Raw genomic sequence first — 14356 nt, 5'->3', positions numbered from 1 at the left:
ACACACACATATATAGAATGAAAATATATATATATATATATATATATATATATACTTTTTTTTTTTTATCTTTAAAAGGATAGTTCACCCAAAAAGAAAATTCATCATACAAAGATTAAAGCATTGGATTCATTTTACAACTTTAAGACCTTTTTGGATATTCTAGGTTTTGTTTACCTGGACTTTGAATGGAGGGACAGAAACCTCTCAGGTTTCATAAAAAATTTCTTAATTTTTTTAGAAGATTAACCAAAGTCAAATGCATTTGAAACTCCATGAGGGTGATTAAATTATGACAGTATTTTCATTTTTGGGGGTGAACTATCCCTTTAAGTGTAATGAAATTATTTAAGATTATGTACTTACAGAATTATTAATGTGATTATATACATTTAAATGTTTCAGTAATGTTCATTTGTTCATTTCCATGTATATTTACAATAAAACAAATTACATTTATCATTATAACTAAAATAATGTGTTTATGTGAGAATTTGCTGTCTTTTTATTTATAGTTTATTTTATTTATAGGTTATTTAGAAAATCTATTTAAAAAATAATATATAAATATCTTATTTTTAGATAATTTTGTGAACAGAAACAACTTTTTATTCAAGAATGCATTATTATTATTATTATTATTATTATTATTATTATTATTATTGTGAGTTAGAATTTCATAGGAAATATATACATGTCATTCTGACCCCCTTTTCAAAGACTAGGGGTAGGTTTTTTTAAAACTATGAATAACACATATGCAAAATTTTTGCTGAGGCTTAGATACAACATCTATGAGAAATACAAATTAATCAAATCATTTTATTGAAAAAATGATCATAATAACACCCTATCGGGTCAGTTTTGACCCTTTATGCATTCTAGGGTTAATATGTGCAAATGAGAACTCTTTTAAAGAGTTAATGAACATACAGAGGATTAGCTATCTTGTCAGTACTTAACCTCAGCATAACTGTCAGATTTCTTTATTAAGATTTCTGAAAGTACTTTAATATATTTAGATGGAGAGGAGAAGCCAGGGCTTTCACTCTCAAAATTCAGATGAGGAAGAGGATGAGGAAAGCTATCAGGCCCGCAGAAGAGGAGCATCTGTGGATGACTTCCTCAGGGGCTCAGAGCTGGGCAGGCAGGTATGGCAGTTGAAGTGATTGCCTTACCATACAACAACAGGCATATGAGGCAAATGTCAGCATTGAATGTTTAGGTGTGTTGTATTAGCTCATGTTTTCGTTTTTTCTCACAATCTGCATTTCACAGTCTCATTACAGCCACAGCGAAGAGTATCATACAGAGAGCAGTCGAGGCTCGGACCTCTCGGACATCATGGAAGAGGACGAGGAGGAGTTGTATTCTGAAATGCAGCATGAAGAAGGCAGGCGACGAAACTCCCACAATGCACTCAAGGTATTTCAAAAGAAGACATCTCACAATACCCCAATGACATCTTGGTTTGCATGGCTTTAACTAGTTTGGTTTCTTCCCGATTCAAGACCGGAGGCAGCACTCCATCTTCGAGTCAGCTGGATCGGGAATCATACCGGAAGCCATCTCACAGAGGTCCTCAACCTCAGCGCCGACCCCTCACGGTCCCATCCATTGGTCAGTGCTCTCCCAGTAAGAGACAGGAGTCTGAGACATGCGTTCAGGGCCTGTCTGTCCTCCTGCTCCACATTTTCTCTGTCTGAACTGTTCATTAGCTTGTCAATGTGTGCCAGACCACCACTGTATGTTCCAACCATAACCATATCCTGTTGCTTCAAATCATTATAACCCTCTCTGAATCTTTAAATCGATTACATGCCAGAGTAGTTAGGCGTCTCCAGCCTTGGGCAGGTTGACGCAGAACAGCCTTCGCATGGTATAACGACTCTCTGATTGGTGTTTCCCTCAGAGATAACCACTGAGAGTAACAGTGAAGGGAACCTCTCTCCCGTCAAGGAGGATGTTTACTATGGCAGTGTAGCGCGACACAGGACATGGTCCTCCCGAAGGCATGGGGGACGCAGGCCTCCTTATGGTACGTGCATTTAGAGTGAGGTCCGAGGAGAAAGAAAATGGCAAACGCATGAAACTGCACTGGACTGCACCGAGATGGACGCTTGTGTTGGAAGTGGTGCTGTAAGATAGTGCCAATAGCGACATGTTTGCACAGAGAATGCTCCTCCCCCTTTGCACTGCCCCACCAATGGATGCCTGCCAAACCCCTCCTCTTTTTCAACCTGACCACAATCATACTTTTACTTTGGCCATGCATGACTGAATGGTGAAAGTTAAAGGGCGGCATCTCGCACTGAACGAATGCCACCGAATATGTATGTAGGTAACGGTTGACCAGGAAGAGAACGCAAACGGTTCCTTGGCATCGACTGCAAAGGCAACTGTGTGGAATGCACATTGGGCATGTTGGAGTCACAATCGAGCACAGCTTCGTAGTTGCGGCAGGGACAAAAGGAAACAGGTGTAGTTTTATCCGGGGCTAATGTGCCCCATCTGATGGGTCTTTCTCGGATCCAGAACTCTGCATGGTTACAGTAGCTCAGACTGCGTGTGCTCCCCCTCTTCTTCTCTCTCTCTCTCTCTCTCTGTCTGTCTGTCTGTGTGTGTGCCTGTCAGGAGCTTCATGTTTGGCTTGCTGCTCATCTGTAATTGGCTGCCATATGGGTGTTTCACTCCCAATCACCACACACCCACACACACTGGCAAACACAAACAGTGACACACATCAGAACCATCACATTACTGTAAGAAATATCTGTTTTCTTCAACCCACCCAAGATGTGTTTGGCAAATAAATGGATTGTGCAAGTATGGAGAGGAATTTCACTCCATTGGACTGAATTGCATGCTTATTCATATTGTCTGTTGTTAAATACAGAGATGAGAACATGTATGCTGTCAATTACTTGCTTTAGAAAATCCTTTGGATGTTTGTATGCCCATCTTTAAAAAGTCTTGAATGCTTGAACTTTAAAGAGATGCATATTGTATATTGTTTTGTATTCCAGGACAAGTGGACAGCCATATTTGGGTAGTTGACAATATCTAAATAACATCAAATAACATAAAATTTGTACAGTATATATTAATATAGGATTTATTTTAAAGAAAACAATTTATGCTTTGCAATGTTTAGCAATGATGCATTAAATTGAACAAAAGTGAGAGTAAAGATATTTGTTACTAAAGATTTTAAATAAAAGCTTTTGAACTTCATATTTATTTCCAAAGAATCCTGGATTAAGAAGACTGGATTAATGGCTGCTAATAATTCATCTTTGCATCACAGGAATAAATTACATATAAAAATATATAATGAAATAGAAAACGGTTTCAATTATAATAATATGAAGCAATTTTACTGGTTTTGATCAAATAAATGAAGCCTTTGGGAGCACGAGAGGCTTCTTTCAAAAATCTTGCTGACCTCAAACTTTTGTATATATATTTTTGACATGTAATCCCTCAATTAATAGAAGCAGCATTTATAGTACATATACAATAATTATAAAAATGGTTATGTAAAAATATTACACTGCAGGACTTGGCTATCCAGCTATCCATGTAAGGGGTAACATGGTGCCAATTAATCCTACCTATTAGACATCTTGGATTTTACCCATCTTTTTCATTTTAGATGGATACAGGGACCGAAGCCGCCACTCTCCCCCGTACTATGATGAGTCTGAGCAGGAGGATTCGTTTCGAATCTTTGTGGCGCTCTTCGACTATGACCCTCTCTCCATGTCCCCTAACCCTGATGCAGCTGATGAGGAACTCCCTTTTAAAGAGGGACAGATAATAAAGGTACCGCTCAGCTGGAGTTAATGATCTGTTGTTAAATGGCCCACCCATTGTTTCAGCATCCTTCTGTCTGTGTGTTTAAGGTATATGGGGATAAGGATAATGATGGCTTTTATCGTGGGGAGATCCGGGGCAGGTCTGGACTTATTCCCTGTAACATGGTGTCGGAAATCCGTGCTGAGGATGATGAAACTATGGAGCAGCTCATGAAACAGGGATTCCTCCCTCTCAACACTCCTGTAGACAGAATAGGTAGGTGTTTTCCATGTCACATGTCTCTAAACCTAATATAACAATACAAAAATAGAAAATTTGCAAACTTTGCCAATGTTTTTATCTTTATGAGCTGAAAAAAATATTGCTGTGAAAGTAGGAGTGGGCGATATTCCAAAAATCTTATATCACGATATGAGTAATTTTGTTACCGTGAAATAAAATTACTCATATCGTGACATAAGATTTAATATTGTTACCGTGAAATAAAATTACTCATATTGTGATATAAGATTTTTGGCGCATCACCCACTCCTGATTTATATGTTGCTTCCAATAAAATTACTCATATCATGATATAAGATTTTTGGCATATCGCCAACTCCTGATTTATATGTTGCTTCCAAAAAATGTTGTTTTTTTACTTTGTTTGAATACATAGAATGCATAGCTACTTTTTTTTTTTTTTTACCAACAGCAACTATCTAGACCATGCCAATCAGTCAAATCTTGTTTTGAACATAGCCTGCCTCTCTCACAGAAGAACTGATTCTCTCTCCTTCAAAAGAACAAAATAGGAGAGGTCGCCACCCAGTGGCCACAAGACGAATGGTTGCCCTGTATGACTACGACCCCAGAGAGAGCTCACCAAACGTGGATGTTGAGGTGTTAAACGCACTCCCATATATGTATTTATGCACTATTAGGTTCTCAATCTGCTGAATACTCATGTCTGTAGAGTTGCTGATTATGTGCTTTCTGTGGCAGGCTGAACTGACATTCTGTGCTGGTGATATCATTGCTGTTTTTGGGGATATAGATGAAGACGGCTTCTATTATGTAAGTCTCATTGTTGTGCTGACTGCTCACGTTGCTTTATTCTGAGCCATGCAGCACTATTGTGTTTTGTTTTTTGTCTTTCAGGGTGAGCTTAATGGACATCGGGGCTTGGTTCCATCCAATTTTCTTGAAGAAGTGCCTGATGACGTGGAGGTCTATCTGACGGACACTCCTTCCCACCACGGTCAGGACGAGCCCAATCCGGTACCGGCACCGCGCCCAGAGACCAAACGGGTACACCATCGCCGTTCTCAGCGCTAGGCCCTTTGTCCATTCATCCTCCGTTTGAGTTTCGGTCCACTCGCCGTCTCTGTGTTTTCTTGTGCTTGTTTGTTTTTTCGTTATGTGACCGTGGTGGTGATTTCCAGTCCAACCTTTCTTGCTCTAGGAAAGGGAGAAGCAAAGCCCACTGCAAACAGAGCCTTTTTTGAGAGCATAGAGAGACAGGTACGAACGTGACTCTATTAAGAAAGCGAATGTTCGTAGAGGGTCGCCAGTGGACTGTGGAAAAGGCCAAATTCCGTTCCTGCACCGGACTATGAATAAAGCATAAAGCATTTTTGCACTGAAACACAAAACTCTACTTAAGTGAAGCTGTTTGCATTAGTCAAAGTGCTTTGTGAAGTCCATAGGGTCTGTGGCTCGTGATTTGTGACCCTGTTAAAAGACTGATTTGGAAACTCACGTAGTTGACGCATGCCTGTTTTTTCCAGAACAGACCTGTAGCTTTTATATAAAAGTAAACTACATTACCCCAAATGTTGTATTTCTTTGAGGAGGCTTTGTTTCTTTTTGTATATTGCACATTGTCAAAAAATCTATTTTTCAGATCATATGAACTAGCAGAACATATATTACTCATTCCATCTCTTTCTGAGAGACTAAAATAATATAATTCATGATGTCATTACAATAAATCGAAATAAATGAAAAACTGAAACTAATATGTAATTTTGCTAGTGGACATTTAGTGAATACATATGTTTGTTTTTGTGTATGTGGTGTTGTTGTTTTTTTTCTCCTCATAATTGATGTTGTTGTTTTTTTGATTTTTTTATGATGTTGCTGCATTCTAATTTCCTTTTTTCCCACCGGCTTTGCCAAAAAAAAAAAAAAAAAAAAGCTGAGGAATATTGTTCATTTCCCGTCCTAGCAGACTTTTGTCTTGCTAGGTAAGTTGAGCAACTGGGGATACCATTGATCAGTCTCATGCATGGGATTTTATGCACAGCCTTTATGCAGATTTTAAATGCATTTTTATGGGTAAATTATATCATTGGGATGTAGCATTAGTTGAATAAGAATGATCTGTTGTCATCTAAAGATACATTTTTTTTTTTAGACTTATCTGCTTAAAGGAATAGTTCACTTCCAAATGAAAATTTCCAAGATTTCTTCACTGTAACAGATTTGGATAAAATCCTCTAAAGTGAATGGGTACCATCAGAACAATTGTCCAAACAGCAAAGTAATCCACATGACTCCATTCTATGAACTAACGTCTTGTGAAGCAAAAAGTTGAACAAATCCATCAAGACATTTTTAACGTCAATCCATTTTTTCCGGCTAAAATACAAGTCCTCTATCCATAATATTGCTTCCTCCAGTTAAAAAGTCATTTTATCTGAATCAGGAGAGAAATATGCACAGATCAAGCACCATTTACACACAAAAACTAAATAGCTTTTAATGTGAGAAGACAACAGTGGATGGACTTTTTCACTGGAGGAAGCGTTACTATGGATTATGGACTCTTTGGCCAGAAGTGACGGTTTAAAGTTAAAATGCCTTAATAATGGATTTGTCTCTTACAAATATGCAGCTTTTTATATTAATTGATGGACTGGAGTCATATGGATTATTGTGATGCTTTTATCAGCTCCTTGGACTGTCCTTCTGACGGCACCCATTCACTGCTGAGCAAGGGATGTAACACTACTTTATTCCAAATCTGTCCAAGGAACAAACTCATCTACATTTTAAAATAGAGGTCTGCATTCCCGCGGCTGTCCCGCGGGAACCGACCAGATTTCTTGCGACATGGGATTAAATTCCCGAATAAAACGCGGTTGCGGTCGGTAACTCTGGTGCAATTTGAACGGGAGCGGGCGGTCTAGCAATATCCCGTTCCCGACGTCTTTTCAGAATAACATATCTGCGCTTTATTCAAGCACTGGTACAGCCTGCACGCCATTGTTATGCACGCGCTGCACGCATGAAACAGTGCTTCGTTTTATTTGCGAGTGTCTGTGCACAGCATGTGCATAACGATGCTCAGAGCAGGCCTACCAGTGAATATACGGCCCACAGACAGAACAGGCAGGTTGTGATGAGTGACACAGCAGAATAAAGATGGAGCAAAGTGTGGATGTGCTGTCCTTGAAGAGCGCTCAACTCGGTTTTGTTTATATTTTGCTAGCCTATCATTTTAAATGACAGATGTCGAATTTATTTATTTTTCCTCCGCGACACTTTTCCTAGGCTAGCTACTGTGTTTACAGCAAGATGTTAAACGAATTTAGTATTTTGACAAGACGAATAAAATTATAATAGGCCATTTTTGTACAACCTACATTTTTTTTCTCTGCGACACTTGTTCCTATTGTGTTGTAAAGGTTAAACGAATTGTATCCTGACAATACGAATAAAAATAAGGAATACAATTTTTGTACATTTTAATTTCTCGGTGACACTTTTTTCCCCCTACTGTGTTGGCAGCAAAATGTTAAACGAATTTCGTGTCTTAAGACACAAAATTCGTTTAACATTTTGCTGTCAATAAAAGACTCTTGACGACGAATAAAATAACAAATACAATTTTGTGCAGACTACACGTTTATTTGTTAGCCTATCTGTCTTTCTTTCAGTAGAGGAAATTTAAATGTGTGATTCTGGAAACGAGATCTAAATTTAGCGGGAACGGTCGGGTCGGGAAGAAAATTATTCAAAGCGGACAGCGGGTGAACAAAGAGTAAATATATCGCGGGAGCGAGCGGGTGCGGGATATAACCTCGCGGGAGCGGGACTTGAAAAACAGTCCCGCGCAGACCTCTATTTTGAAATGCCCTGATAGTGAGAAAATTTTTGGGTGAACTGTGTCTTTATTAATGTTAATTCATTGAAATGATTGTTTATTTTTCAAATTTATTTAATTTTCTATCTTTAAAAATAAAATAAAATCACTTTTCTGCTTAATATACCAGTGCATTAGACTTGTACGGTATCTGCAGTTGGTTACCGTGCTGTGTGGAGTCCTTGTGTCTATTTTGATGCTGTTTTACAATATAATATCCCCTCACCCTTTGAGGTTTCTAACAATTCAAACACAAATTAAACGAAGGAATGTTTTCACATTTCATATCTGTATTAGCAGGCGAGAAGAAATTGAATAAAACAGTCGAGTTAATTCAGGAACCAACCATATTATCTGCCTTTTCTCTAGAGATCCAATCTGTGAGTAGTAATATCATTTTTGCTCTTACTTTCTTGGCACTCTTCTAGTCTGAGATCATTTGTTTTAAACCTCAGAACATAAGCTGGACTGTTATGTATGAAGAAGGCAGATAATAAGGCAAAATATAGTCTTGCTGTATAATATCCCACAATTTTCCCTTCCCCGTGGATGTTTCATTAGGTGCCTGTGGAAAGTACATTGCCAGCTCCTGCCTCTGGAAGACCCGCCTCTCCCACTGTGCGTCCTTTGCTTCCCGTTGGCCCAGTCAGGCCGCTGAGCCCTGCCAGGGGTCCACGGGACCTGGCATCTAAAAAGAAAAAAGGACTGCTTTCTAAGGGGAAGAAACTACTCAAAAAGTTCTCAAAGTAAAAGTATGAGATTGATTTCAAATTCATATGGCTACAACAGCATACAGATTTCTCTCTCAAAAGGGAAAACACCAATCCCCAGTGTTTCAGAAAAGTCTACAGTGATTTTTTGTCACACACAAAAAAAATAAAAAATTCTAAACAGCTTTCACATTAACATGCCACGTGCATATTCTGAAAAAGATATTTTGAAAATATTCTGAAATATCCAGATGAAAAGGAGCATATGTCAGTGAGCTTGCTAATTGGTTGTCAGAATGAAAGCATCTATTCATACTGTGATGTAGAGGACAAAGAGACATTATTAATATTTAAGGAATTCCTTCAATTATAATTTACATATTTCAAATCAAAGTGCTGGATTTTGAATTAAATATTTAATCTCATAGATTTTAATGTTTGGTATAGCACTTCGAGATAAAAACAGTTCAAAAAGCACTTTAAATATGGTCTGACATTGTCAGTCAAATAGCAGTAAATGAAATAAAAAAAAAAAACTCCAGACCATATTAAGTGCATTAGTCCGAAACAAAAAGGACCACAATCAAAAGAAGTGTTTCCATAGAAAGATGCGCAAGGTGCAAAATGGCATAACTGACCAGAACAGTCTATGAGCAAATCCTTTTAAACATTGCTGTGGCCTTCATCTAAACTCAGTAAGTACAGTATATTACCTACATCTGATGTCTCTATACATCAGTCTTTGCCAAGTATTCTCCCTTTTGCTTGCTCTAAGATCTCCCTTTCCTGCGTTTATCATGAGAATGACTTTGAAGTTATAAAAATACAATGGAAAGTTTCTGTGTTTGCCTTTCAATGCACAATACGGTGTGTTTTGGTGAATGGCTCGTGTGTGTGGGTGTTTGTGTGTGTGTGTGTATGTGTGTGTGTCTCCCCTCTGCATCCATGTTCGTGCAATCCCTTAAACCTGAAAAGGGACAAATGTTGTTATAAACTTTTGTGATAATGTGACGTGCTGCTAATTACAAGTTGTTTCCTGTTCCTTTCTAAAGTCAATAAGGGTGGTGTCATCTTCATAAGAAGAAATATTTAAGCAAAGATGGTGTCTTGGTGTCTCCTCGAATTTCACTTTCTAAGGGCCGGTTTACACAGAATGCATTTTTGCGATGGGTTTTTATCGTTTTTCGATGGAAACATGCGAAAGACTGACATTTGACACTCTTTCTCAACATTATAGTTTGTTTTTAAAAAGCAAATGTAGTTGGACTACACGCATAGAAACACTGTGTTCTTTGCCATTCCATTTTAAACACAAGAGTGCATTCTGTATAAATGGATTTTCATCCAAAAATGAAATTTCTGTCATTATTTAGGCTACCCACCCTAATGTCATTCCAAAACTTTCTTTATTCTGTGGAACATAAAAGAAGATATTTTGAGAAATTTCTCTCCCTCTCTCTCTTCAGTCCATACAATGGAAAACATTCTTCAAAATAGGACCATCTTTTATGTTTTGCAGAAGAAAGAAGTCATACAGGTTAGAACGACACTTTCATTTTTGGGTGAACAACCCTTTTAACACCGGTTTACACGAATGGGTCATGGCTGGTTATGAGAACATCGTCTATAGGCCTAAACAACATATCCTTGCTGCTGTTATCATTGGCTGTTTTTCCTGAGGTCTTTGCTTGCTACGGTAGAATCAAATCTCTTTGCTGAGGACTTTATAATACATATTCTCAGCTACCAAAATACAGGTTAAGTAATACCCTCAGGCAAAACTACCTATGATAGCTCAGTTGTCTCAAGCTATAATCTAGTAGTTTACATTAAGGGCAAAATCTCTTGCATTAACACAAAACATCTTGCCCCTGCAACTGGAAATGCGAGGTTGAGCCAACATTTGGTGGCATCTCACAGTAATGTGGCCAGTTGGATTTAGATTGCACTCTTGAATGGTTTGATCCAGGGTAAATACTGTGTGTGTTTGATTTTTTTTATCTTTAAAAAAGATTATAATAAAAGTATACTATATTTAATCATTTTAATTAAAAATTAAGACATTCATTTGGGGTGAATGGAGTTTATTTGTTGTAGAGAAAAAACATGGAGGGTTCTAATAATAAAAAAAAATGGTTGGATAGCCAAAAAGGAATGTATGAAATGTTCAGCTGCCTGTATAGCTTGCAACATCATTTTGCCAAAAGAAAAATAAAAGAGATTACATATATTTTCATTTAACAGAAATATCTCTATTATTATCATAAATCCCAAGTGTTCGTTTGTGACTGGATGTTATAAGTGTTCATTTCGCCGGTTACTCTTTTGTACACCATTTGTAGATAATTTATAAATGTTTATACTTAATTTACAGATTTTCAGACTTTTTTAGTGCTTTAAGATTTAATATTCAACAGTGTAAGTGTTCTCCATGGTGTCTTCAAGAAAAGATGCTCAAGTCTGCAATTCTGTGCTTGCTCTGTGAATTAAAGAGAAAAAAGAACTTGTTGGTCTATATTTACTGATATGGACTATTGTGCGGCTGTGCATGTGTAGAACTGTGTAAAATATACATTTTCTATGAAAATAAATGTGATATTTTTCAAGATCAGACTTGAAATTGTCTTGGCAAATCACATAGCACGTCTGCCAACAGAAAACTCCACAATAAATATAGCGACTACCCAGTAGATGGCAGCAGTGACCACAGTATCTTGGCACTTCTCACTTCAGGCATCATGGGTAAGGTGAGTGAATTAATTTTTCTGTGGATGAAGGGTGCACTTTTCTCAACTCTGTCAACATATTCCAAGAGCCACTTTTATCACGTTTAGTGATGGTATCCAACAGATCCTACTTTAAAAAGAATAGAGCAGCCCATTCTAAGATTATAATTGTCTAGTTTATCCATTTCTGAGGTGTCATCCTGCTTTTTTGCATCAGGCTGGTGTTACTCACACTGTAGTGTTTAAAAATTCAAAGCATTTAATAAACAATATGGTCAGTTAAAGGAACAGTTCTCCCCAAAATACATCAATCAAAGCTGTATGCTGTAATTTGTTTTTCCAGGGAACACAAGAAGCAGATATTTCTGAAAAAACAAACAAAAAAAAAAACATACAACAAATGGGGGAAGTGTGTGTGTATGTGTGTGTGTGTGTGTGTGTGTGTGAAAGTATAGTTGTCTTCTGAAGTCATACAATGACTTTGTGTAACCAAAACTGAAAAATAAACTTAAATGAGATCTAAATAATATAACATAAACTGATTATATTTAGTTCATATTAGAAAAATGTTGTGTTGCATTGAATCTTGCATATGAAGTAATCAAATAATAAGTGCTTTTATTATTATTATTATACTTGCACAGATCTATTTTATTTTTGTTGAATTCATCTGTTGTTATATGGTAAGAGCAGCAAAACAATTCTTCAAAAATTTCTACCTTTGTGTTCCATGGAAAAATGACCACTTTGATGTTTGGAAACAACATGAGTGCAAGAAAATAATGACAGAACTATTTTATTTTTGGTGAACTGAATTGTTGTTATATGGCAAGCCATTCTTCAAAATGTTCTAATTTTGTGTTCCATGGGAAACATGAGGGTGAAAAATAATGACAGAACTCTCATTTTAGGGTAAAGTTTCTCTTTAAAAATTCTGCTGAGAGGAAAGGAAAGTGCTTGAGCCTGCTGCAGAGGTTTCAGCGGAATAGCCTGTACCGAAATGCAAGAGGATGAAGTGCGGGCCTGCCCTGCCTATAGAAAAAAAAGGAGGAGAGCGAGAAATGATTATGCTCGTATATCACCGCGCTAGGCTTCTCTTGCTCTTGGCTCGGCTCTCCTTCCATTCAGGAGTGAGCTGTAATGATCCCGGGGGGCCCTGGGCCAATGGATGTTTAAAATTCTCTCTGGCTTTGACCTCTCGATCAACGCCTTCTTTTAACAAGGGCCCTGAGCGGGGACACGAGCACCCATTCATCTTCCTGCTGCTTTTCGTGAATATTTCAGAGGCTGTAAAGCAGCTCCTTTTCAGAGAGCAGTGTCTTACTGACCCCTGAATGACAGAGGTGTGTTCAACAGCAGGTAACTCATCGGATGGGTCAGGGTTGGACACAATGGCGTGCATTTGTCATCGTCTTCTTGAATATGTTTTGACTGAGACAGAAGAGTCTCCTTATATGAACCACAGTGTCCATGCTGAGACTCCCTATTAATACTGAATACTGGTACACTGAAGCCTAGCTTGAGGCTTCGTCTGCAGTTAATGTCCACCACTTTCTTCAATCATAGGCTTTCAGCCCTACTTTGAAGGAAGACATCTGCCACCTAAGCAGGAATTTACAAGGCTGACCTTTTACAAAACTAAAATAACTTTCAGCAAATTTATAGTAATTGAAGTGAACCGAGCGCACGACCCCTACACTTCCTGAGGGAAGGTGTAGAACGACATTGCGGGTTAGCAGTAACTTATCTCTCCATCCTGTAGGGAGCAGAGTGATATACATCCACGACACGCACTGCAGAGCGCATTCATTCATCACCTGCATAGAAATTCAGCTCACACTGAGCGAGAGCGCCTCTGCTCAACTTTATCCATAGATCAACGTCACAAAGGCTTTGACTGAGGCTCCCAAACTCTCCCTTACTACTTTTCCAAAGGGTTCCCACTGCTCCGTTTGACGGAGGCCTATGCCTTTGTTTGCTAAAAGTGATACATTTGTTGTTTTATGAATTCAGCTCTGACTTTGCCCTCCAACTTGGGTGATTTTTAACAATTGTGACTTTGTTAGCATAGCACTGACACTGTAAACAAAGCAACATACTTTTTCCTAAACAGGTGGAATAGTAGTTTTACTAAATTCTGCCCTCATCTGTCTTTTTATAAAAAGTTAATAATATTAATATAAAAAGAGCAGGTTTTTTATTTATTTTATTTATTTTTTTTACCATGCAGCATATTGGCGGTGACATTTCAGATTCTGATTTATGTTTGGATGGTGATCTAATCATTTAGCGGCGTGGAGTCAGTCGTAGCGTTGGTGAGATTGAGATACATGTGGTCATTTTGATATATTTCATTCTCTAATAAGTAGGTTTACCTTCATTCTGTGTTACTGTGGCAACCTATCATCACATGATGCTCATCAAGAAAAAAAAGAGAAGCTGTGTTCAAGTGAAACAAAATGGAATAGTTTGTCAAAATGGGTCAAACTCACTGGCGGGACAGTTTACTGACGACCATTTCAAATTATTGCTGCTAAGCTGTTGTTCACCTCTGAGTATTACAGTTCACGGCCGTGGTCTGTCACACTGCTAACATCTGGACATCTGAGCAGATGGGACTGAAATGATAATGGTATGTAAACTGGGCCATGGGGGAAAATTCATTTTCAAAAGCACTCCAGCAAAGGCATTGCAACTGGAGGGATCTAGTAGCTGATTTGATTCAGATAAAATACATAGCTGCATCTCAAGATTCACAAGCTAAACGCATAATATCCATTGCATAAGTTTTTACCTTTGCATGAGGGCACTAACTTTTACAACCAGTCTGCTCTTCCGCAGCTTTGGCATGAGCGGTCCTTTGATTTATTATTTGCATTAAAGGTTGGTACTGTGTGTGTCCTTGCAGAGGAATTTGTGGCACTTATCAAAGAGCAGGACATAAAATCCTGCTTCATACTGGCGAAAGATGC

The 14356-nt window shown here is 38.0% G+C and overlaps 1 protein-coding gene across 12 annotated transcripts in view; it reads left to right on the top strand.

The window, feature by feature from the left end:
- Positions 1-11215, top strand: part of rimbp2a (RIMS binding protein 2a) — an 81195-nt gene extending 69980 nt beyond the window's left edge. For 8 of the 12 annotated variants that reach the window (XM_058757375.1, XM_058757374.1, XM_058757371.1 and 5 more), the window contains 9 exons: positions 1023-1151; positions 1279-1425; positions 1512-1635; positions 3656-3825; positions 3906-4074; positions 4604-4701; positions 4804-4875; positions 4960-5109; positions 8510-11215. In XM_058757375.1, coding sequence (XP_058613358.1) covers positions 1023-1151; positions 1279-1425; positions 1512-1635; positions 3656-3825; positions 3906-4074; positions 4604-4701; positions 4804-4875; positions 4960-5109; positions 8510-8698 — 1248 coding nt within the window. In that variant the 3' untranslated portion in view covers positions 8699-11215. Of the gene's footprint in view, positions 1-1022; positions 1152-1278; positions 1426-1511; positions 1636-3655; positions 3826-3905; positions 4075-4513; positions 4702-4803; positions 4876-4959; positions 5110-8509 lie in introns of those variants that run through there. The other 4 variants (XM_058757382.1, XM_058757373.1, XM_058757376.1 and 1 more) reach the window with 3 other exon arrangements.
- The last annotated feature ends 3141 nt before the right edge of the window (positions 11216-14356 follow it).

The sequence above is a fragment of the Onychostoma macrolepis genome, chromosome 21 (assembly GCF_012432095.1).
Source record: "Onychostoma macrolepis isolate SWU-2019 chromosome 21, ASM1243209v1, whole genome shotgun sequence".
Taxonomy (NCBI): Eukaryota; Metazoa; Chordata; class Actinopteri; order Cypriniformes; family Cyprinidae; genus Onychostoma; species Onychostoma macrolepis.
Note: the sequence above shows the minus strand (reverse complement) of the source record. Positions and strands in the feature narration are given on the sequence as shown.